This window comes from Trachinotus anak, unplaced genomic scaffold, assembly GCF_046630095.1.
Source record: "Trachinotus anak isolate AG129_WGS33_773 ecotype Australia unplaced genomic scaffold, CSIRO_AGI_Tana_v1 ptg000021l, whole genome shotgun sequence".
Taxonomy (NCBI): Eukaryota; Metazoa; Chordata; class Actinopteri; order Carangiformes; family Carangidae; genus Trachinotus; species Trachinotus anak.
In genome coordinates, this window is record NW_027273872.1 from 11581429 (window position 1) to 11606583 (window position 25155).

The window sequence follows — 25155 nt, forward strand, 5'->3', positions numbered from 1 at the left end:
ATGAAACACGCACTGTAGGAAGTAACCTGTTACGTTCTCCAGTAAATATTTACTCTTGCACCTTTCGTAGCCCTCTTTTCTTAATATTATAGTAGATCTTAGCTCTTGCCTACTTGACCGTGCAGGTATGCTTTTGATTGCTTTTGTTAAGCTGCATGAGCAATAAAGTTGATTCTGTTGAAAAGGATTTTAATGTAAACTAGACTTAAAATATTTATTTAGTACTGTAAACATGCACCACATGATACATGATTTTCTCTCTGCGTGTCAAGGGTGGAAAATGAAAACGAAATACTGTACCTCTACCTGCAGTAATAACCCCGCCTCTTCAACCACCCAGTGAAAGCACAGAGCGCCACATTAACATTTAAGCAACATGTTTATTGAAATAAAATCTGATTTTAGCTGTAAAAAACAAAACAAAAAAAAGAACACTGTACATTTATTTCCCCCAGAGAAGAGAGTACATGATTGAACATGTGTGATGGAAGAGAGCTGATATGGGGCTTTAAATCTGACGAGAGTGAAGTGTGATGCCTGTGGGCTAAAGTGTTAAGAGGCTAAACATTAACCCAGCAGGAGTGTTAGCAAGCTGCTAACACCAGCAGGAACTCTGCAAGACCAACCAAACAAGGAAACACAGTCTGAACTTCAGCTTCATGTATATACATATATACTGTAGGATGGTGATGGCAACGAATATGCAGGTGTGCGTGTGTGTGTACGTGTGTGTATGTGTGTGAGTCTTTGGTACAGGTATTTAGATGGTGACCACAGGTCTTAAAAAAAGCAAGAGAACAATGAAACGCTCTTGTTAAAGCACACACACACACGACACAGTAATGTTGCAACATAAACAGATGAAAAAGCACAAACAAAACAAAACATTTGACATGTTGTTCACATTTATGTACAGTCTGAACATCACTACGACACCTTGATGTGATTGTCTCCATGGATTTCACAGTGCACATGACAGTTCAATCCCACCCCCCCCACCCCCACCCCGAGTCCATCAACGTGAAGCCACAAAACAGCCGACGTGGCGTGAAAGCTTGTCACAATCACACAGTTAATGGCCCCCATCTCAACACCCCCCCCCCCCTTTTTTTTTGTACATTAAATAGAATAGAGCAAGGCACTCTGGGTAAAATAAGGCGGGCGCCTGGAAAATTACCTGCCATTAATCTGTGCAAACAATTGACTTTTTAGCCCTGGTGATTGGGAACACGGCAAAATTAAGTCGTATTTCAGCTGACCTGACAGAAGGTGCAGAGGTTAAGAAATGGTTGTATTTAGTCTAAGTGTACCTTTTCCTTCATAGTGTAGTGGTCTTTACAATGTCCTCCCACTCCTCCTCATTCTTATTCCCTTTCTTTCTTTCTTTCTTCACTGCTTGGCTCCCTGACCGAGCTGAAATTACCTTAAATTGGTCTGAACTGGATGGAAACACTCTAAAGTGCTGCTCAGCCAGTCTAGTTCCTGGGCCAGAAAAAGCCAAGAAACAATAAAAACGGGTACAAAAAAAAAAACAAAAGCTCAGGAATTCACAGTCACTCTTTGTCACACTTCAACAAGCTGATTGGGTCATAAAGAGCAGCTTTAAACCTCTAGTCAGCTCTCCAAAAAAAAAAAAAAAAAGAAACAGAAAAGAAAATAAAGAAAAAGAAAAAATCCCATTCTGACTTAATTAGGATGTCAGTGTGAACCTTTCAACAGCTGCAAAAACAACTCCAGAATCAAAACATATCTGACTAATAAAAATATAAACTCATAAACTCCTTCAATTAACACGATGTGAAAAGGTGAACACAAATAAAACAAATGGAAAACATATAGAAGCTAAGGATAGACCCATATGGGATTTCCGATATGAGTAGTGAAACCGTCCATCTTCATATATCCAGATTCTTGAAAACCAAACTTTGCTTTGTAAGACTTATAATTCTTGAAAATATACGATCATGTGATGTAATAGAACAGAAACTAATCAAACATATTATTGTATTATTGGACATGAACAGCAAAAACACAACTCAGTCATTAATAAACACCCTAAAAGCATGTTCTGGATCAGCAGAGTTCATTTTGGGGGTTATGGTCACCAAATACCAGTCAAATGTCAAATAAATATTGGTAAGCCCATATTTGGTCTATCCCTTATGTAATCCGTCATGGTGTGAATTTTGCGGCATCCATGTTGAAGTGAAAACCAAAAACTGAATAGAACAGAAATGGTGAACAAAACCAAACCAAATTAAAGACAAAATGGAAAATGGCAGTTTGGAGGTGGGTGCTGTGCAGGGGAATCAGTGCAACTTTGGTGGAAGATTATCGGCTGTGCCAAATATGTCCCAGCATGACTACCACACCCGGTTGGTCCAATGGATGTTCCTGTTGTACATTGCCGTATTTGCGTATTCTCCTACCTGTTTGTTGCTGTATTTGGGCGGGTTGGCCTTGTAGCTGTAATCCGAATATTGGTCGGAGCCTGTGGAGTTGTTGTCACCGGTTCCCACAAAGGTATTGGTGGCAGGGAGGTCCTGAACGGCCTGGTGCTTCTTGGAGGCGGAGGGAGACTGTGGCTGCAGCTGGATGGAGGGTAGGGGGGAGTTGGAGCGGTAGTGGCGGCCCAGATCAGGGCTTCCTGGTGGGTAGTTAAGTGGCAGGTGAATTCTGGGACTATCGTTGACGCTGTCATTGATGAGGTTGAACTTAAGGCCTTTCTGCAGGCTGGCCTCCTCGTCCTCTTCCAGTGGTTTGGCAGGTTTTGGAGCTTTCCCCTTTTTGCTCTTTTTCCCTTTGCCATTTTTGGGGCCCTGCTTTGGAGCATACAGGTCCTTACTCTCCTTCTTGCCAGCCTGATAGCCACTCTTGGTGTCCTTCTGCAGCCGGTGTCTGATGACCACCACAGCTACAATGACCAGAATCACACCAGCAATACCTGCCAGGCTACCGTACAGGATGTTGCTGCGCTGAGCAAGGGCGTAGTTTGGATCTCCAGCAATGTCCCTGTCCAGAGGGGTGTAGACACTGTGTCCAACCAGCGCCTCGATGAGGGAGACATTGGACTTGGTGTCATTGACGAAAACATGGACTAGGGCTGTGGTGTGGCGGGGAGGTTTGCCTTTATCACTGACCCTCACCACAATGCGGTGCAGTCCATTGTGCTTGCCATTGAATTCCTGTGCCAGTGTGATCTCTCCACTGCTGGGTGAAATATGAAACAGGCCATAGGGGTTGCCGCCTGTGATGGTGTAGAACAGCTCAGCATTGGGTCCAGAATCAATGTCCTCTGCCTCTACGACCTCCACACGGGTGTCTGGTGGGGTGACAGGTGTCAAGTAAGTGTAGGAGGAGTTGGATGGTTTGGTGACATAGGGGGCATTATCATTCTCATCCAGGACATTGATGGTCACACCTACGTAGGAGGATCGAGGAGGTTCACCAGCATCTACGGCCTTTAGACGGAAAGTGTATGTGCTCTCCTTCTCACGGTCGAAGGAGATGCTGGACAGGATGGTTCCTGTGCCATTCTGGATGACAAACTTGCCATTGTCTGGTTCAACAAACAGCCTCACTCTGGCATTCTCACCTTTATCAGCATCAGTCACAGTCACCACACCAACAGGATTGAGCGGAGGCATGTTCTCAATGACAGAGAAGCTGTAGCCATTCAGCATAAACTTAGGGTCATTGTCATTGCGGTCCAAAACATTAACCACCACTGTAGCAGTGCCGGTTTTGCTAGGAACACCTTTGTCTGCTGCTGCAACGCGGAACTCGTAACGCTCCGTCTCCTCCCGATCCAACAAATTCTTCACCCGAACCTCCCCAGTGTTGGCATCAATCTCAAAGAGCCTGGTGGCTGAGTGCTCAATGATGCTATAGGCCAGCTCTGCATTGGTGCCGCTGTCTGCATCTGTTGCCACAACATCCAGCACCCGGTCACCTGGCTGATTGCCCTCTGCAAAGTCCACCTCGAGCAACACAGGGGAAAAGATTGGCGTGTTGTCGTTCATGTCTGTGACCTGGACCTTGAGGGAGTTGGTGCTGGACAGGGCTGGGTTCCCAGAATCCACAGCGACAATTTCAATCCTGTAATCCTTAACACGCTCATAATCCAGCAGGGTAGTTGTCTGCAGGAAATACTTCCTCTTCCGATCGTTGGCAGACTCACTTGCAGGTCGAAGCTGAAACGGCACATCACCAGCAACTACGCATGTAACCACTGCATTTTCCCCCTCATCACGGTCAGATACCTGGACCAGTGCCACTGGGGTGCCAATAGGCATGTCCTCAGAGATGTTGGCAACACCATCCTGGTGTGTCACCAAACCAATACCACGGATCTCAATGGCTGGTGCGTTGTCATTCTGGTCCTTGACGACGATGGTCACCAAGACCTTTGAGCTCTTAGAGTTGGGCCCACGATCTTTGGCAACCACAAAGAACTTGAGGAAGTTCTCCTCTTCGCGGTCCACCAGGCCTTTGACATATATGATGCCGGTGGAGCGGTCAATGCGCAGAAGCCTCTGGACGGTCTCTGATGCCTGATGGAGGCTGTAGTCAATCTCTCCATTGATGCCAGTGTCTGCGTCATTGGCTCTGACCTACAGGGGGAAACAAAAGAGGGTTACCCTTTCATGACTTAAAATGGTCCTACTGAAATTTGTAATGAGCCAGATATACATTGTAGTGATATTTTTTTCTGTACAACATAAAATTGTTTTGTTTTTTAAGAGGATGTCAAAATTAACATGGTTGCATGTCAGTATCACGAAAATACTTCAGTATGACCCATTTCTGTCAATCCATAGTCAAAATTGATGTGCCAGAGGTAACGCGTTGCCTTAACCCCCAGTATTCCCGTTATAACCATGATTTTATTGACTATTTTGATTCTTTGACTTACAAAGAATCACAACCATTACTAATGAAACACTACAAAGCCCTTTGTGTTTTCCTGAGGGGGAGGTTTTTTTTCTACTGTGTGTGAAACATAATACAAGATCAAAGCTGAGTGCTCATTCCCACACAACAACATCTAATGGCTATGCGGCGGGTCATTGGCATTGGATGGGCAGATGAGTGAATGTTAATGTTACTCTCATTATCAGAAAAGCCCTGGCTCCTCAGGGCCCATTAGGAGACCAGAGAGGACAGACCAGCATCGGCCACCATCCGGCTTCATAAGGCCAAACCCAAAGTAAATGGAGGTAATTAGTCAATTAGGAGGTACGAGCAGTCAGCAGAATGTCACTTAGGATGTACTCATTAGGACACCTTTCTATCTAAACATCTAATACTTTTTAATTGTCCTCATTCAATGCCTCAGCTGCTGTGATGAAATGTAGGTTGTGTGTGGTTTCAAATGAACTAGCTGTTGAACAGCTGATTTAACTGTCCCAGGTGCTGCTGGTTCAGCATTTCTATTGCCTTCACCTGGGACAGTAATGTAATTCGGGTTTTTAAATTTTAAAGGCATTTATTTCTTTAAAGCAGAACTGGACCTTAGCCAGACCTGCACTCAGCAAAATAATCTCTTAAAATTTAAGTCCTAAAAATATTGGTTTCTTAAATAATAAGAAAAAAGAAATCTGAAAGGGGTGAGATCATGTGAGCTTTTTTAAACAAACAATAAAAAACATGTTGTTTGAGCCAAGGACATAGAAATCTTTTTTAAACTCTCACTTTTTTAAAGAAAAACATTTTAGGGAAATAAGCTTATATAACTGTAGGTAAATATACAGCATCTAGTTAGTTTAGCTTAGCATAAAGACTGTAAACATGGGGAAACAACAGGCTGAAACTATTTGATTGATGATCATATACTCAAATTAATTTTTCAGGAGAGAATTGTTGTTTGGACAAAATAAGACATGTGAGGGCACCTTGGACGCCGGGATGTTGTGTTGCATGTTTTTCACCATATTCTGGTGTTTTATTGACCAAGTGGCTCATCAATAATTGTGAAAAACAAAAAGATAATAAAAATAACTTACATTAGTTGCATCCCTATTCCAGTCTATGTGCTAAATTACGCTAACTGACTCTTGGCAGTAGCTTCAAATTTTTGTATTTCCCAAAATATCAGCCTCCTCCTTTAAGACATATTAGGGTGAATTTTGGGGCTAATATGAGAAAACTATTATATAATATCTTCATTTTCTGGAACAAAGCATCCATAGAAACCACAAAGTCTTGGGTTTTAATATTTCACTTGTGTAAACTTTATGTAGCCTCAATAAGGAGCTGGAGCAAGATGATACAGAATACATGATACTGTCATTGTGGGAAAAAAAAAATCTCACACAAGCATTTACATGAACATTTGAGAAGGAAATCAGGGTTTAAAAGGTTAATGCAACAGAATCTCAGAGGGATTTTTCTTTTACACTGACTCCACTTCATACTGCCACATAATAAATATCTGGTTTCCTGCCTGCTCAGGATCACAGACTGTGACAGACCGTCACCGGCACCTTAAGATGACCGTGGAAGTCACTGATCCAAGTCGGTGAGGTTAAGGTTAAAGAAAGCATTAAAGTGAAATTATAATTTCTCCCGCCTATTGATTTCCTTTCCTACAGTGCGGCTTTAAGCAGCAGACATCACCAAACAGCAGTGAATTATTGACAGCTTCTGAGAATTGTGTATTGAACAGTTGAGCTGCTGGAGCACAGTGCCGATGTGATGAAGTCAGAGCTGTGCTGGCTGCTCTCCAAGGCTGCTCTGTCCAGGCATACAGCAAATATAAACACTGTTAACAGTTAACCAGCGAGACCAACTGGTTTCTTACAGGAGCACACCAGATTCCCTACGTTTTAGTCGATTTACAACAGCAGACCTCTAATTTCTCTTCTCTTGTCACCAGTCTTCAAATCAAACCATCCATTTTTAGACTGGTTTCCGTTTTTAGACTGGTTTCTTTCCTTCTAGTAGACTATTGTATAATCTAATTCCTTAAAAAAAAACAAAAAAAAAACAGCTCCAAAACAGCTTGCAGAAACTTACTGCAGAGAGATAATCCATCACAGTTAACATCCTGTCTGGTTTATTATTGACTAAATTACATTATAATTACATGGTAGTTTAGTGTGGACTTTTCAAACCATTTTAGGGGGCCTCCTTTTAGTTGATTAATCATCTGGTTGTCAAAGAAATATTTAATGTTTTTTATCGTCATTTTCAGAAATTAGTCATTAGAGATAATGACAGTCACATCTCTGCCAATTGTCATATATTCTTTGGTCTTTAATGAGCTCTAGATTTGAGGAGATACTTTGTCTGAAAAGGAACAATAACACTGGAAGAACAACATGACAGATTTTTACAAATGTCTAATTCATCCGTCAGAGAAATCTTATGATTATTAGTCAATTAAAAGTCCATGAAAACCTTTATTTCTCTCAATCAGTTTGTTACGATGAGAAACGGGGTCGCTCATAGCAACACGCAATTACCTAAACCTAAACCTAAAGTTAGACCACCTTTGGTTATTTCACATGAGAGGTTTCTGTTTTTTCTGCTGGTTTGAAGTTGCTTTTCATGGTGCTTTCAAGGACTACTTACAAACATTTTCCAGGGATTTTTAAGATCATCTCAAGGTTTTCTTCAGCAGATGGACCAGCTTCCTCAGCTTCCATTCACCAATAAAGGCCATGAAATGTGGTTGAAAGCTATAGCAAAAGCTAAGGTTACGTTTTTTTTCAAAGAATAAGCAACAGTTTAATTGACCAGTTGAAATAATAAAGATTTTTTTTAGATTTTTGTCCATTGTGACTTTTACTGAAATAAAGAAAATCTATTTAAAATCAGGTGGTTTGATTTCAAAACATTGCAATGGAAGAAAATAGGTTAAAATAAGCAGTATGCTTCTTTAAAGAGTGAGTCAAATGGGGAGGGACGCACATGTCTGTGCCTCCACTGGACAATTTAAACGGGTCGGGGTTGTCCCATCACTCCTCAAATGCACGTTAAGTGAAATGAATTCTGTCTCTATAAACGCAATGAGCCACATGCAGAGCAATAATACCAATAAGCCCCCGTGGATAATCTCATGACTGACTCAGATTAAGTCATGCGCGGCTCACTGGAAGGCTGGCTGATCGCACCACAGTCAGGCAGGGAAGGGAGCGGGAGGAAGTGGAGGATGATACAGTGAGGTGGGTTTGCTGTGATGCTGCAAAACCAAACTAAACTTTCCCGCTCGGCCTGCTGATGGCGACATCACGTACACCACCGCCCCTGGCTGAGAGCTCAAGGGTGAAGTTGAATCAGTGGTTAATATGTGACTACATGCAAGCGATCCCACGCCCTGCTTCACCTCCGCCACACCATCTGTCTGAACGGATAATTGAACAGCATATTGTGTGCAGTGACTGCGCCATGTTGTCCTGCAGCTCTCTGTGTTATCACCAAAAGGGCCAAAGGTTCCACTGCAATGTTTGGTGGACAAGAAAAAATGCATCCACTGCTGAGAAGCAGCAGCAACGCTCAGACATGAGGAGGGGCAGTTTCATCCTGAATTAAACTCACTTCCTTTTTATTTATTTATTTTTTTACTGGTTTATGTATGAAAAGTGGCAGATTTATGTACTCAGGTCTGATAGTGAAGACAAATATTTGTCAGCAAGCTTTTGCTCAACCGAATCCTGCTATGAACTTTAATTTCCTTCTTAAAGTGGTTAAAGGGGTAAAACAATAGCTGTGTCCCAGTTCTACCAAGGTGTGGCCCTTTGTAGCCACTGAAGACAGTGAAGGCCGGGCTAAAACCCTTACCATTCATTCACCAAGCGTGGTTCCTGTTGCCAAGCAACCTTGACAATGAATGACTTTAGTTTTTTACAAAAGCTTGAGGTGAACAGTTGTACCGTTAGCTGTTGAACTGAGCTGAAACCCAATCAATAATTTCATTCAAAAGTGTAATCCTCAGTAACAAATCTTAGGATAGTTTGGGCCACAAAGCCTCCACCTGTTGGATCCACCTTTTGGATCCTTCATTGCCCAGGAAAAAAAGAAGTGTTTCTCATTTGGAGGAGCATTTGAAATGGGGCAGCCTTGTTGTGTTTCTGTGACACAATTGGTCCTCAAATGCAACTTACGAAGGATGTGGCCCCTGAACTGGGACATGGCTAACGTCTTCAAGATCTGTCTGTAAGATCTCTGCTAGTATGTGGTAAATACACCACACCATCCCCTAAGAAAACATTTTTTGTGCGTTTGTGTGATTGTGAAGTATACAAGACAGGTACTGACCTGCAGCACAGAGTGTCCCAGTGGGCTGTTCTCCGGTAGTTCAGCCTCGTAGTGACTCCTCTCAAACTTTGGAGCATTGTCATTCTGGTCAGTGACGGTGACCCGCAGCAGAGCGCTGCTCGCCCTCGCTGGCTTTCCGCCATCCACCACCCGGATATTAAGGTCATATGAGTCCTTCTTCTCACGGTCCAAGTTGCCCATGACGACCAACTGCGGCAGCTTCTCATCCGAGTCAACGGCAACTTGCAAGGCGAAGAGCTGGTCAGCGTCGGGCCCAGTGCTCAGCGAGTACTCGGCCACGCCATTGGTACCAGAGTCCCTGTCGGTGGCCATGGGGATGGAGAAGAGGGCACCAATGTGCGTGTTCTCGGGGATGGAGAGGGTGAGGATGGGTGAAGAGAACTGTGGTGTGTTGTCGTTGATGTCCATTACCTCAATGCGGCCTTCGATCAGCCGCGGCCCCGAGCCAATGCCCTTTACCATGTCAGTGATCGACACCTCGAACTCCAGAAAACATTTGTCGCCCTCAAACAGGTTTCGGCAGTCCCTCAGCGTCTCGCGGTCAATGGGGATTTCAGTGGTGTAGATCTCACCTGTCTTACCGTCCACCCGCAGGTACGGTGAGCCCACCTCCAGCTTGTAGAGGTGACCGGTGTCGGGCAGGCCCTGGTCAGACGCCAGGCTGCCAATCAGTGTGTTGGGCGGCTGCTCCTCAGGGACTCGATACAGGATGTCAGTGGGTGCAGCATTACAGGAGACCAGCAGGATGACCGCCAGAAACAACAGAACCTCCCACCTCAGTGCCGCCATGTCTCCACCCGACAGCACCGCTCTGGAAGAGATAGACAGAAAAAAACAGATTTGTGAGTCCACCTGTCACTCGTCCGCCATACGGCGTGCAGACAGCACCAACAGACAGAGGGTTGAGCTAAGATCTGCAGAGCTGCTCATCTTCCAGATTCACGTCAGAGCTGTTCAGGTTGTCGAATTTGTCTCCTTGGATCACTAGATGTGTCCTAAAAAGATTTTGGGGACCTGAAAGTGACAAGGTTCTCGGCCTGGTCTAGTCGCTGGCTGCAGTGTGCAGCCCCTCACCCACACACACAGAGCAGGGCAGAGACAGGTTGACAACTCGTTACGTTAAGTGCAATAAAAGCTTTCCAACAAGTGTCATAAATCCCTGTGAAACCACGGATGTCAACCCCGAATGTCTGAAAGCCAGCCCCAAAATATCAGTGTCTTTTAAGAGGACGGTGGTGAGGAAGCTTGCAGCAGCACTACAGAGAAAGTCAGAGTTATTTAATATACTAAATATTTCACAACCTTTTATCAACATTATTTCAGACATTTGAAGGCTTGGAGACATCCTAATTATCATACAGCATATGAGGCTGTTTGCAAGAATCAACTCTGACTTTGAGACTTTTTAACGTCTCAACATACTATTTTATTCTATACAAGACCAATTAAAGCCCCTGACTTTTCCAGACCTTCCAGTCTCATTAGGCTGATATGACTCGACTCTGGGATCAGTGCTGAATGTTTTTACTGACAAACTAACTCCTCACCTGACATCTGTTAATTGTGATATTGCATTTGAGCCAGACTGCTCAACATACAGACTATTTCTTCCTCTCCTTCACCTTCTTCTGTCAGCCGTTTCTCGGCTGCGGGTCTGCGTGGTTAATCTGAAGAGCACTTTTTTTCTCCTCACGTCCTTGACACACACGACATAGACCAGCACGCTGAGCAAGAAGCAAAAGTCTTGATGCTCTCCTCCTCCTCATCCTCTGACTACTGAATCAATGAACTGTGTGTGTGTGTGTGTGTATGTGTGCGTGCGTACAAAGGCTCTGAGCCTGTTAATTCTCTTAGAGAGCAAGAAAGAGAAGTCGAATGTTGTTGCACATTCATTCAGGGACATGCATCGTCTGCCGTTCACAAAGCCGACATACAGCCGCAATGACAAACTTATTTTCACACCAAGTGACCTTTCACAGATCACAACACCCCCTCTGATCTTCTATTCATGTGTTGCACATTGGAGCATCATGGTGATATCAGGCTCCACGATCACTCTGTCCATAGAGTGCCACAACATTATCTCAAAAGAACAGAAGATTACAAATTAGAGCTGAAACTACCGATTATTTTAGTAATCGAAATACGTTACTGATTATTCCATTGATTAATCGAGTAATCGAATAAGAACTACTTTTGTCTTATTAAAGAATTGTCATTGTCTTTGTCCATGTTTTGACTGAGAGGTTGTTGGCAGACTGTTGTTGGCTGATGCTGTTAAGAACCTAACTTGAATCAAAATAACCACAGTAATAACCACAGTAATCGGCCACGGTTATAATGATATTTAAAAATTTAACTGTGATAACTGTGATACTGTCTGTCGTTTTTATTGTAGCATCTACTGTAGCGTGAAACCGGTAACTGTTTAATCTCTAAAGCCCCGTTTCTATTGGTCAAAAAACCTGACCAAAGGTCCCTGTTTTTGTCCATCCAGACTACAATACACCCCTGGAGTCCTCAAAACTGGGGCCAGCAGTGTTTCCCAAAGTCTCTGTTTTAGGCGCTTAAAAACTTGAGCTTGAGAGTCGTCAGGATGGGAGGCGTGAATGTGTTTTTGACGTAGCCTCTAACTCAATCGACCATTGCTGTTCTCTCTCTCTATCTCTCTCGCTTGTTGGGCCGTGGAGGAGCAAACAGCAACAAATCCTGCATAGTGCACCTTTAAGATTGATAGATGTGCTGTGCTCCATGTCTACAGTTTTACTACCATTGAACTTTATTATGTAGAAAACGTTTATTATCACGTTCTTCGTCGTTGTTGTTGTTTTTGGAAGTACGGATGCAATCAACCTGACACCTTTACTTTTACATTGATGTTCTTAACGTGGGGATGATTGATGTGCATTATGATCAATGTCTTGTTAATAAATAAATAAAGAGAAGAGATGCAGTTTATGATGATAGATGACAGAGAAAAGCAGAACACCCCATCCCCCACCCACCCACACCCACACACACACACACACAAACACACACCCACAGACACACGACTCAGGCTACAAGCAGCAAATGTTTGGCTTTGCTGTAGGTGTTGTGCAGTTGTTCATCTGAAGTGTTACTGCTCTGCACCCTGCTGTGACACACACACACACACACCTAATTACCCCAGTATGACTGTGAATGTGAATGAGTGTGTGTGTGGATGCGGGGGTTTGACTGTGTTGAACGTGCATGTGAATACCTGCGTGTGTGTGTGTGTGTGTGTTTTGTTTCGCACATTTTTTTTGTCTCCAAAGCTGCCAAATACCCCAAACCACTGAACTCTGACCTCTGACCCCCGCGGCATTTCACACGTCACCGGGGAAACGGAGCTGAAACAGCACCGTGCACTGGCTGACGTCCAGTCTGCTAATATAACACCAACACAACACAACACTCTGCACAAAATGAAACCAACCAAGAGTCAGGCGAACTGTAACTATCACTCAGTTACATTCTGTGTGTGATAAATGTCTGATAGTACAACATTTTCATTTTATTGTGTATTTACATGAGAACTCGCCGCCCAGTCCTTCAGTCCTGACATCAAAACCTTACTCTAACACTCAAACAACGTCAAGAAATACAAGCATGTTTTTCTGTAAATCCCTTCTCCAGTGACCAAATGAAGCAAAAGTTCCTAAATGTAAATATCATTTACACAGAACTGCAACTATGGATCATTTTCATTATCAATCATTCTGCTGATCACTTTCTCAAAAAGAATTCTGTGTATAAAATGCCAAAAAACGTGTTTGTATCATTATCATGAAGCAGAATTCGCTGCTGATTAGTTTTCTGCGTTTAATCATCTAATATCCACACCTCTACATTTACTCTTCATGTACAAGAACTAAATAAAATGGAGTTGACCAACATCCTCCTTCACTGCTGTTACGTGTGTGTGTGTGTGTGTGTCATCTGAACTTTGGGTCGTGAGAGTTTTGGGATCTAAATAAATCTCAGGGTCAAATGTTAAGAGACTAAAAAAAAATCAAAGTGCAGTGAAGGCCTGTTTGTTGATGCACTGTACATGAACACATGTTCATATGTTTGTTCACATGCAGTGTAAGCTGTTGAAGTGTGTGTAACTGTGTGTGTTTTTGTGTGTGCGTTGTCTCCTCAGGGAGAGCCAGAGTTCGTCCAGCTCGTCCTCTTTCCCACAGTCTTAAACTTTCTCACCAACCAGCCTTCATGTGTGTGTGTGTGTGTGTGCATGTGCCTACGTTGTAGTGTGTTTGTGTATAAAGAGGCCGAGCCAATGTGCTGCTAGAACCAGTTGTTTCCAGCCAGGCCGGTGATGAGCCAGGCACTAACTGCTCATCGGTTTGACTCCGGCTCAGAGTCGTTGCTACAGGAACGGGCGAGAGACAGAGACTCACAATAGAAGACACAAAGGTTGAGAGAGAGAGGGCGTGTCCAGACAACAGCACTCGTTTGTACATTACAAAGCAGCTCAATGGCCCTGTTACCACCCACTGTCTGTGGTCTGTGTGTCTGTGTGTGTGTGTCTCCATGTTAATGTCCCACCTGCATCACACAGCTTAACTACTGTACTTTACATCCCATTAAATTACATTACAATGCATTAGGCAGAGCAGCTCCAGAGTTACAGCCACCCCCACTTTAAACTACATGAACACAACTGTAAACACCACATCAGGGTTTGTGTCGCACTACATCTCCACTTGAGTTGTTTAATATTGAAAAATCGATAAAATAATAAGAAAAAGAAAATCAATCATGAGGACACAACCTGAAACATTCAGTTCTCAAGTGATCGTTCTATAAAATGTCACTAAATAGTTTAAACTATCCACTGTCCTTCAACTGGAGCCCGCAGTGATGCGTTCAAATGGCTTGTTTTGTTCGCCGAATGTAACAAACTTTGCTTTATTATCATATACAACTAATAAAACCAGCAAATACCAGTTTATTTAGGGTATATTTGCTTAAACATCAATCGATTATTGAAATCGTAGCCAGTTTCTGTTCTTATTGTCTCAGCTCTAAAACCAGCCGCCAGGTCTGTGTGGCAGCTCACACAAGCGAGGACATCTGCACCACAAACTTTTAAACTGAGGCATGAATATATGCACCTTATTGCTTTAAAAGAAAAATCAACTGAGACTCAGTTCATAGACAAAACAACCAGATGATTGTTTTGGTTAATTTAGTTCATTAAATACCAGACAAATCAAATCAACTCAGCATTTTGATGCAAACAGCTTGTAAATCTATGGAATCTATTATAAAATCTTATTATGAAATCTTGTCTAACAAATTGATTATTGTGATGTATTTAAATCAAATCAAATCATACAAATCTGTGTTTAAAAACACATCTTTTCTAGAAAACATCATCTCCCTCCTGATGCTGCCGCAGTGACCTGAAAAAATGACATGTAACATATAAAGTTTACCCACTGACCTTTGATTTGTTCTATTGGGCTGATTAAACTTTAAAGATTCCAGGAACTGAGTTGCTGAATTTCTCCATGAACTGTACATCTGCAGCCTTGACCTCCTGCTGCACTAGTGGGCTGAAGTAGAAAAAAAAAACAAAAAAAAAAAAAAAAAACAACCAATAGAGCAAAGCCACACCTCCTTAAGAAAGAGCCCATTGGTCACTTTACACAGGTCCTGCCTCCAGCAGAAAAGCTTTTGGCCAATCTTAGACTTTGTCTTCTTTTGTTGTACGTGGTTGTATGAAATACTTATCTATAGTGAGTGTCTTCCCTTGGGTAGATTTGGATCAGTGCGCTGCTGTGGATGGGGCCATCTGCAAAAACACGTTTTAGCCACTTTAAAAAATACCCACAGCAAGAAAAACTAATATCAGTTTAAGTGTGCGCTTTATTAAAACATTTTCATAGCTTTATTTTACTGTCAGACAGCCCTTTCCTTTGGAACTACAGTTTGTGAACTGTTGAACTACTGTATTCCTACGCACAAGCGCCCTACAGTGCGCACTGTATTTCTCCTCAGATCAGCTGTCTGAGTCAGACAGAGCCAAGTAGGTGCGCTTGTGCGTAGGAATATGGTGGCTCAGTGGTTAAAAAAAAATGTAGTTCCAAAGGAAAAGGCTGTTCGACGGAAATATAAAGCGGTGAAAATATTCACTTAAACTGATATTAGTTTTTTTCAGTGGAATTTTTTTTTTAAGCGGTTAAAACATGCTCCCGGCTGCTTCTCTGTACTAGACTATAGATAAGTACCTCACAGAACCACATGTCAAATAAACCCAACTATCTCTTTAACGTGTTTGCATGTGTTACCATGGCGCTGCAGAGCAGGAGTCCAGACCAGCCCCTCATACTAAAGAGGTTGAGACCAGCCTGTCTGGTTTTCTATAGCACTGGTTCCTATAATCCTCTTCCCAAAGTCATTTCCCTTGCACCCTTTTCTGGTCTGACTTGAAGATGCTATGTGAAAACACTTCAGTGAACAACAGCTGTTGTAAATGCTGGAAATGATTTCAGATACAAGTGGATGTCTGCTGCTGGGGAAATGTCAGTTTCAAAGTGGCAGGACCTTTAATCTCCCAACCTGACACCATAATCTGTACTTTTATATCACCGAGAAGAGGATACTGCTGCCTTTAAGAGATCACAACTGAACCGAGGAAACTCGCTTTAACTATTTACTAAATGCAGGAGCAATAAACAGTAACAGCTGATTAAATGTTATCAATGCTGCTCAGCAGAGATGTTCAACACTTCCCTATTTGCCCTCAAGCTGTTCAGCTCACAGAGAAACAGTCCGGGGAGATTCAAAGGATGAACAATGGAGAGTAGTGAATAAAGTTTAGGAGAGTCAAGTACGACATTTACATTAGGTCTGAAACATTTCAAACAAATCTCAACCCCGCTCCGTATACTGGTGTCAGTCTGTGGCTGTTCATTTAATCTCATTACAGAACCATGTTTCGCCACCATGTGACCGAAACTTTACACTTTACAAAAGAGGTTCAACAATCTCTGGTATCGTTTGTAATTCCAATCAGGTGTCCCGTAACATTACAAAGCATTAAAATATGACAACTATGCTGCAACGCAACTGGAAACCAGCTCCGTAAGTTTCTGTCTCACCTCAGAGGTGTGTTTATTTTTTATACCTGCCTGTGTGCAGGTGTGTGTTCCTTATATAAACTACAATAACCTGAATGTCCGGAGCTCTGTGTCCACACATACCAGACTTGGCCTGAATTGAATATCAGACACACACACACACACACACACAGTGAGAGAGAGAGAGAGAGAGAGAAAATCAAAAGATGCTTTGATGTTTTCAGATCTCAGATGGACAGGATGTTCATGGTTGAGGTGAGCTCTCTGGACAGTTCAGTGTGTGTGTGTGTGTGTGTGTGTGTGTGTGTGTGTGTGGTCCCCCCACCCTGCAGCACAAAGGGGATTACTCCATTCACTACCATTGTTTGAACCAGATTTGCACACACACACACACACACACACACAAACACGTACACCCACACATCCTCCTTATTCAGATGCAGCAGACCAACTGTTGCCAGACTCTCTCCGCCTCTGACACCACCTGTGTGTGTTCTCTCTGTGAATCTTGGCCAGGTTATTCAGTAGACATGTTGTCAAACCAGTGAGTGTTTCTTCTAATGACAACATTCAAAGGTGGGGGTGAAAACCCTGTCGTCATGTGTTGGCATGAGACACCACAATCATACAGATGGGGATGACGATGCACAGACGGGCTCTGAGGTAGTTAAAACCCAGCCTACTTTCACCTGCCAGTGAAGCACTGACACCATGAAGCTTCCTGTTACCAGGTGACACTTCATCAGGTCGCCGTCTGCTCTTGTGTCACATTTTGATTTGTCAACTATAAAGACTATGAACGGCCGCTTTCAAACCACATTGCCGGTGTCGTTTTGATTCAACCGCCTCAACAGAAACCAAGACTCTGACTGAGACTTGTGCAGTTCTTGCCTCACTCACAACAGAAGTGGAAGCCTATGGAAGCCTGAAGCTGTAAAACATTACATTTTTTTTTATTAGAAGATTAAAACTTCAGTAGGGCTGTATTAAAAACATATATCTTTCAGGACTTTGAGAACCCCATAAACGCCTACCTTAGTAATATTACTAGATACCTATTAGATACCTTCAATTTTTCTACATCTTACTTTGAGAAAGTTTTGACAATAAATAAAACATAGATAGATATAAAATAGAATATAACTGCAATCATTGATGAATTAATCGATTAGTTAATTGATAAAAATGTTTTTTGTATAATCAACTAATCACTTTATTAAGCAATTTTTTAAGCAAAAACTAGAAAATCTAATGATGGCAGTCATTTCTCAAACATGAGAATTGAATGATTTTCTGTGTCATATATGATATATATGAGTTTCAGGCAGAACAAAATAAAACACAAGAAGACGTCATTGGCTCCCAGCCTATGGACTGGGCTCACTGGTGGGCCACGAAGGTATTGCAAACGGGTGACAAATCATTTGCAAAACAATTTTGGTGGAAAGATGTAATTATAAAATCTTTATAAACATAAATGTTTTTAAATATTTTAAAATTAAATGATCGTTAAGAAAAGAAAAAAAATGTTTCAAAACTCCTTATATTTTTCATTTTGATAAGACAGTAATAGCAAATTTTATTTACCACATTGTATAGTTGTCTGCGATCTCAGTCTGATTGCAAGCTGAAAGATCACATCCATGGCAAAGTATCAAATTGGAAAGGGAGTAAAGAGACAGATGGCGGAACCAAAAAAATAAAAAAATAAAAAAATTAAAAAAAAAGGCTTCCCCTGGTTTGAATTCAGTCTTGAAGGTTCAATCATTAAAATAAAAATTGCTCTGAGAAGCCATTAATTGTTACGGTCTCCGATGTATTCTGCTAACATTTTTGCGATTCTCAAGTGGGCCATGAGGTGGAAAAGGTTGGGGACCACAGCTCGAGGAGGTTTCAACAGGCTGACCCAGTCACAGTCACTTCAAGTACAGAAGTGCTCACACCAGTTGTAATATGTGGTTTTCAGACCTACCAACACACCTCATGTGTCGCAGTGTCTGAACGTGTCCACACCTTGTGTAAATAGTCTGTGGCTCAGCCGATAACCTGCTGTGCCGCACACAAAACCTCTGATGTTCGTTTTACTGTCTGACGGGAAACTGAGGATAAGCGTGCGCTTGCTCACTGGTTTCACTGGTCTCATGACTGGTTATGGTGTTATCATTGTCTTCTTCCTGTTGTTCAAAGTCTTGCTCAGAGGCTCCGTGGCAGGAAATCTGACTGATTCAGGGATCAAACGTGTGACCTTCCACTGACAGGATGTGCTGTCTAACCTCTGAGACACACACACACACACACACACACACACACACACACACACACACACACACACACACACACACACACTGATCCTCTGGCAGCCGCAGCAGCAAAAGGGGATTATGGGAGTGGATGGCAGATGAACAGCAGGCTGGTATGAAGTAAAGATCAGGCATCATCAGAACACTGTTTTTAAATCCACAGCAACATATTTATTCCACATGTCAGGCTACGGCAAGAGCACCAGGACAAAATGAAAACAAATTACTGTTGTATCAACACCTGACATCCCTCTACTGATGTGCAACATATCACAAGACTGTTGCTCTTATGATTGTGACAGAGAGACTAAAAAAAAAAAAATAAAATACTGGCAAACCTTTGGTGTTTTTCACTATTTTTAGACGATTAATCAAAAGAAAAAGCGACAAATTCATCAAAAATAGACTTAATGATTAACTGCATCCTTATACGGATGCTGCTGCAGCTGTTCGTGCATCACCACTGTCATTATGCAGAGATGTATGCTGTTGCATGAAGGTGTGAAATGACACCTGGTGCTCAGAGTGAGAGCAGGCAGCGGCTTTCAAATGATCCAAGTGAATTTAACCCGACTTTCTACTGACAGACAAAAAAAAAAAAAAAAATCAATACAGCAATAAAGCATCAGCTCAATAAAAGTGCTTTTAGTCCCATTTACAGCAGGAAACGGCGACATCTGTCTGACAGTGAAGCGTCTCCACCACCAACACACAGATCTACATGAAACGAGCTGCGGATGTTGATGATAGCCTCAGGATGGTTTCTAATGCTTCCGCTGACCCCCCCCCCCCTCACCTTTTTTTCCTTGATTTTAATCAAAGCTACCAGAATGATGACAGCCGCCTCCGGTGAATGGCGTCAGATATAATTGCTGTCATGGTAGTGTTGGTCCATTAGAGTGCTTGGACGCAAGTTGAGTGGTGAGCGCTTGTTTTCCACACAGCGAATTTTCTGCATTTTTGTGTTTCATTATGCACTGAAAACAGACGGGGAAGGGTGGGGATGGGGTGTGGGGGTGGTGGGGTGGGGTGGGGGGCACAACTGACCTCTGATTCTCTGGAAAAATGAAAAATAACAAAACGTGGAGAGAAAAAATAACGGCGGCAGAGGAAAGCCAAATGGAGCTGTCACCTCCACCCTCTTCATCCTAATGGACTGCAATGGAAGTTGAAGATAAATAGTCTCATATGAAACATGTGCATGTACAGTCTGAACGGGAGTAGTTCTCCATCCGATGCTTTCTTTTCTTTCTTTTCTACACAGCTCGCTTATAAAGCAGTGGCTCCTAACCTGAATTTTAAAGTGTCACCAGATACTTTATTTAAGATTTCTCTCTACTTTTTGCTTCTTTTTCTTGTAAAAAGCTGGATGTTGTCCCGAGACAATGAATTGTACTTCAACAATTAATGGAATCTCTTCAAAACTAGACCAACCGGACCAGCCTGTGTTTGTGAGTTGTCCCGAGATCGAAGATGACTGCCATTTTCCAGTAGTGACTAACAGCTCATTTTCCACAGCTGTAAAAGACGAAACAATGGACAACAAATTCCTTCGAACAAGATCTTAACAATTGATCGGTCGACTAATCAGCTGTATTATATGGGAGGAAAGTTATGCGTTTCTTTGTTTCTTCTGAGTATGACCGTGGGTTTTCGGCTTCCTCAGTTTTGTCCACAGGCTTGTTGTCACACCTGAACTTGAAAAAAAAAAAAAAAAGGGAAAACCTGCCGTGAAAACTCTGAAATCGGGAGTGTGGACGCCTCTTTTTCAGCAGAAAATGTGAATGTGTGTGTGTGTGTGTGTGTTTCCATTTCACACACCAAACCCATTTCCACTCTCCCAGCTCCCATTTTAATGACGGGCATTAACAACACGGCTCGCTCAGATCTCCAATTTTTACGCAAAAATGTGCAGAACGGACTCTGTTCGACCTCCCTCCTCCTCCTCCTCCTCTTTTTCATTTCATCCTCTCCCTCTCCCCGCTGACTAATCCTCCACCTCCCACCCCCTCACCTTCCTGCAGAGCCATGGATGACTGTGACATTTCTTGTTGTTTTATCTGGTCAAAATTGGATGGATGCACCTCCAAATTAGAGGAGGCAGGGAGGAATCCCAAAGCTCGGTATCGACCCTCAGACCTCGCCCCTCGACACCGCAGCAGCAGCAGCTCGGGTGACACCGGGGCTGGTCATGCAAAGCGGCCGCAAACCTCAGTGAGAATATCTCCACCTCAGCCACTTCTGCTGCAGAATAAACCTTAATATATGTTTTCATTGGCAAAAACCAGAGCAGGGGTCTGATATAATGCACTGGGGGAAACCTCCAGTTTGAGCAGAAACCACAATCAGATCCTCAGAGGCTTTAACGGGGGTTTCATGGGTTTGAAGAACACTTTTCTGACAATAATATGGGGCAAAGATGTGTAACTGCAACTTAAAGCCATGTGTAACAAGGCTACATCTATTTTAACCAAAAGCCCTGCTTCAGATCTGCCTTTTTACCGAAACAGCATCGACACAGCAGGTGGATCCTCCCATAACTCCAGGAAATGGACTGGCCCGTTCAGCTGAGCTCCGCAATGTCTCTGTCGAGGCAGAGTGTGACTGTGCCGAGGTCTCAGGTCTAAGGTTGAGTGGCATGAATCATCAGAGTCGTCTGAGTGTTTCACGAGAAACGATAAGAGCGAGGTGACATGGGTAGTAGGGAATGGGGTCAAAGGTCAAGAGCAGGAATGGGAACGCACTTGTCTCCCCATTGATGTACTATCACCAGAATTTTCATACAGCGTTTCTGCAAGATGCACTTTTAAAAATGACCAAAGCCACAGCGTTTACTACCGCAGCCCTGCTCTCTGTCAGCGAGAGGCAGATGCAGTTTGCATGTAAATACCCAGTCCCCCCCCCCCCCCCCCCCCCCCCCCCCCTCTCTCTCTCTCTACCATGTAGAGCAGGTCGGACGCCCACCCTCTTCCCCTCCCTCCTCCACAGCAGGAGGAAGGAGGACTAGAAAGCCGGAGACCAGAGGGACCGGACAGACCAGATTCCCCGGTGGTGACACACCAGTGGTGGATATCAATCACCACCTGCTCTCCCTGTCTGGCTGTACAGTTTACACTGAAACTCCACCACCTTTATTTGTGCTGAAGCTCATGTTAACAACACATACAGCAAAAATAATGCTCCTAACAGGGGGGGGGGGATTTGATGCTACAGGTGCCTGTGAGGCCTCGGGTGCTGTGTGAGGGTTTACAGAGAAATAGATATGGAGAGAGATATATGCTGCCTCCCCTGTGTGACTGGTTTATGAGAAGCCTTAGATGAATGGACTGTTGTATTGTTGCTTTAAGCAGCCCCTGGACTCCCTGAAGGCAGATTAGCTCCAATATTACAGTGGGAAGACAAACCTCTGATTATAATGACAAGCTTTTTTACTGCCATTTTATATTCTTGTCTGTGGACTCCCTGCAGACTCCCTGCAGAACTCTTAAAGCCTCAGATGGAGCCATAATGAAACCCCACTGTGATGATGCTCCTATGCGCACTATAGGGAACCGTGCACGGATCCCTGCTGCACTCTCCCCCTGAAATACATTATACAGGATTACTGTAGTGATTTTTTCACTTCCAGAGAGGTTAGGGAACCCGGAGTGACCCACAGGAAGCTGTATTTTATTACTGACTGACATGGAGGTAATGTTTGAGACGGAGTGGATCGATACGGATCAATGCCACTGTAGCGTAATATAGGTAAAATACCCATCAGAGGAGATTAGACGCTGAATATGAACATTCAATCGCTCCAAATTGGTTTATTTTGCCAACAAGTGTTTTAAAAAAAAACAGCTGCTCGATCGTTTCAAACGCCTGTGCGCCTTCATAGATTTATCCTCCATCGAATGTGTGTTTTTTTTTTTAATTTAAGCACAAGTGCTCATCCAGGCGAAATTGTGAAAAAAGTGAACATACTCTGTCTATTCCCGTGCGTAAAGCGTCTCCTACAGACCAGCACGTTGACAGGAGGATTTAGGTGAGAACATTTGAGGCATTTAACGGGAATGTTGTTCTGTTAGAGCAATGAATGAGATTCTGCGTGAATCGGTTTCTGTGGAGAGAAGTTCCTACCTGGACCGGGTGAGAGCCGCGCGGTTCCCCAGCTCTGAGCGCTCCAGCCCGGCTACAGGCTCCGCTCCTCCTCGGTACCCACTCGGAGCCGCTCCAGACCTCCGGGAGAAAACCCCGAAATTAACAATCCACAACGCCGGAATAAAAAAAGACCTTAAAATAAATCAAACAATCCAGTCGGACAGGCGGGTGTATTTATTCCTCCAATTCCTCTCACAATTTCTGTCCACTTTTACTGTCGTGACCAGCGCTGCGCGTCTACCCGCCGGTCGTTCCTCTCTCCGGGGTAACGGCTGGAGCTAGAGCCCAGCCGAGGGGTGGGAGGGAGACCCGTTCGGGGTCACTCACTCACTGCTACTCCGTGAAGAGGCGAACGTTACCACCGGGCAGCTTGCACCGACAGCGGCAGCATCCTCCGCTGATGGCACGCTTGGGGAGGTAGTGGGGTGGAGGTGGATGTAGATGTGGTGGTGGTGGTGTAAGCGGACGGAGCACCAGGGCGGGAGATGGGGGGGGCGGGGGGGGGGGAATGGGAAAAATGGTTAAAAGTCACCCAAGCAAGAAACACTAGGTCCGGTATGTCCGGGAGTTGCAAGCAGCGTTCGTCCGGTTAGTTTCCACCCCGACGCGCGGTAACCGCTCTGCCGCCACAAACTCTGTCCGTCTCCCGGTCCAGCGCGGCTGCACTGTGTGTTGAGAAAGTGGAGTGAATCCAAACGACTGCGCTCTCTCTCTCTCTCTCTCTCTCTCTCTCTCTCTCTCTCTCTCTCGGTCTCTGCCAAGCTCTCCCCCCCCTCCCCTTACACTATAGCCTTCACTATACAGGGGAGGCGGAGCGAGCATCACACCCCAACAACTAACTCAGTGGATTTCCCAACATTTTTCTGGTGTCATTGCACAGAGATGTGACTCCGTTTGTATAATAATAATAATAATAATAATAATAAACAACCGGAGCCGGGTACGTGTGTGTTTTCTCTTCTTTATTACCGTTTCAAGTGCGGCTGTGTCCGGCGCGGTGAGCTCGGAGCCACAGGTCCGAGCCTCCCATCAGCCGAGATCAGACATGAGAGGAGAGAAACTGCGGTGAAAGGGATGAAACGCGTTTATCTGCCGCACTCTCAAATTCAAATCCACCCTCAGCTCTCTATCTGCCACTTCCTCCAATATATACAGCAAATAAATGCTTCGACGCCTCTTTCTATTTTTTTTTTTTTTTTTTTTTCTCCTATCGCCTCTCACTCTCTCTCTCCCCCTCTCTCTCTAAATATGTCCCTATGTCTCTCCCCCTCTCTCTCGCCCAGCTCCGTCCTGCCACGGCCGGGCTCGGAGCTGCCGTCTCTCGCGCTCTGAGCGCCACCTACAGGCGGCGATCGGCAAGTGTCGGGAGGCAGCTCAGTCAAAGAGGACGGGCCTTTTCCCGCCACCGTGGAGCAGACACGGCAGGAGAAACAGAACAAAATGGAGTCTGCAGTTGAAAATGCACAGATATTTACTCGACATTATGGCTGCTATTACAGCGGCGCACATTATATCATTATATGAACAAAACGCAGCATGGGGTGGACGCGGGCTGTTATCCAAAGCTGCTTACTGCACTGCCATATTACACACAACACATATGGATTATGTTTTTTTTTTTTTGCATATGGCTGCCTCCTTTCAGGGCCTCTTAGTAGGCTAATCCAAATGCATCCTTAAAAAAGAATTAAAAAGGCAACATTCATTTCACATTTTGCTTTTATTCAAACACACATCACTGTTACACTGTAAAAAAAAAAAAGTCCTGCCCTTCATTGAATCCTAAAAAGATGAAGTGGGGAAAATGTCATTGCATTAGGATAATTTCACCTGTATTATTTTTTTTTTTTTTTATAAATGATGGTAATGTAAAATAAAAGTTTATTAAAGGGGGGAAAAAGTTCTGGCTTCAAGAATAAAAGACTTTAAGAGGGAAAATTAGTTCATGAGGAGATTAGTTTGTAGTGTAAACTGAAATACAGGCTCATAGGTGTCACATTATAATATTAGCTGTTATAAAACCCTGCAACCATACCATGCATTAAGCAGTGACATATATATGACTGATTCTTTTAATAAGAAGAAATCTTTTCTTCAGAGAATTGCTCCGAGTTGATTTGCACTGTTTCTTGCACTGTCCACTTTGCTGCCGTAATACTGCAAATATCCCCACCGTGGGACTAATAAAGGCTATCTTAAATCTTAATCTTAAATGGATTGCAATAGATTCAGTGTTGGAAGAAGTTATGAAGTTGTAAAAAGTGTAAAAATACTCTTTTAGAAGAAAACTCCAAAAGTAGTATTATGATAATATACGT

General features: G+C 43.5%; 1 protein-coding gene across 1 annotated transcript; it reads right to left on the bottom strand.

The window, feature by feature from the left end:
- Nucleotides 1-360: 360 nt before the first annotated feature.
- LOC139637824 (protocadherin-1-like) lies at nt 361-23560 on the bottom strand. Its single transcript, XM_071506719.1, has 3 exons — nt 22817-23560; nt 9262-10093; nt 361-4613 (listed from the first exon to the last, which is right to left on the bottom strand). The coding sequence occupies exons 2-3, from the start codon at nt 10069-10071 to the stop codon at nt 2364-2366; spliced, it is 3060 nt and encodes a 1019-aa protein (XP_071362820.1). The 5' UTR covers nt 10072-10093; nt 22817-23560; the 3' UTR covers nt 361-2363.
- Nucleotides 23561-25155: the final 1595 nt, after the last annotated feature.

Bases quoted from the DNA above. Each gene is read 5' to 3' on its own strand.
- LOC139637824 (XM_071506719.1), bottom strand. From the start codon at position 10,071: ATGGCGGCACTGAGGTGGGAGGTTCTGTTGTTTCTGGCGGTCATCCTG. The intron at 4,614-9,261 runs GTCAGTACCTGT...TTCCCCCTGTAG, and splicing joins TGGGACACTCTGTGCTGCAG to GTCAGAGCCAATGACGCAGA.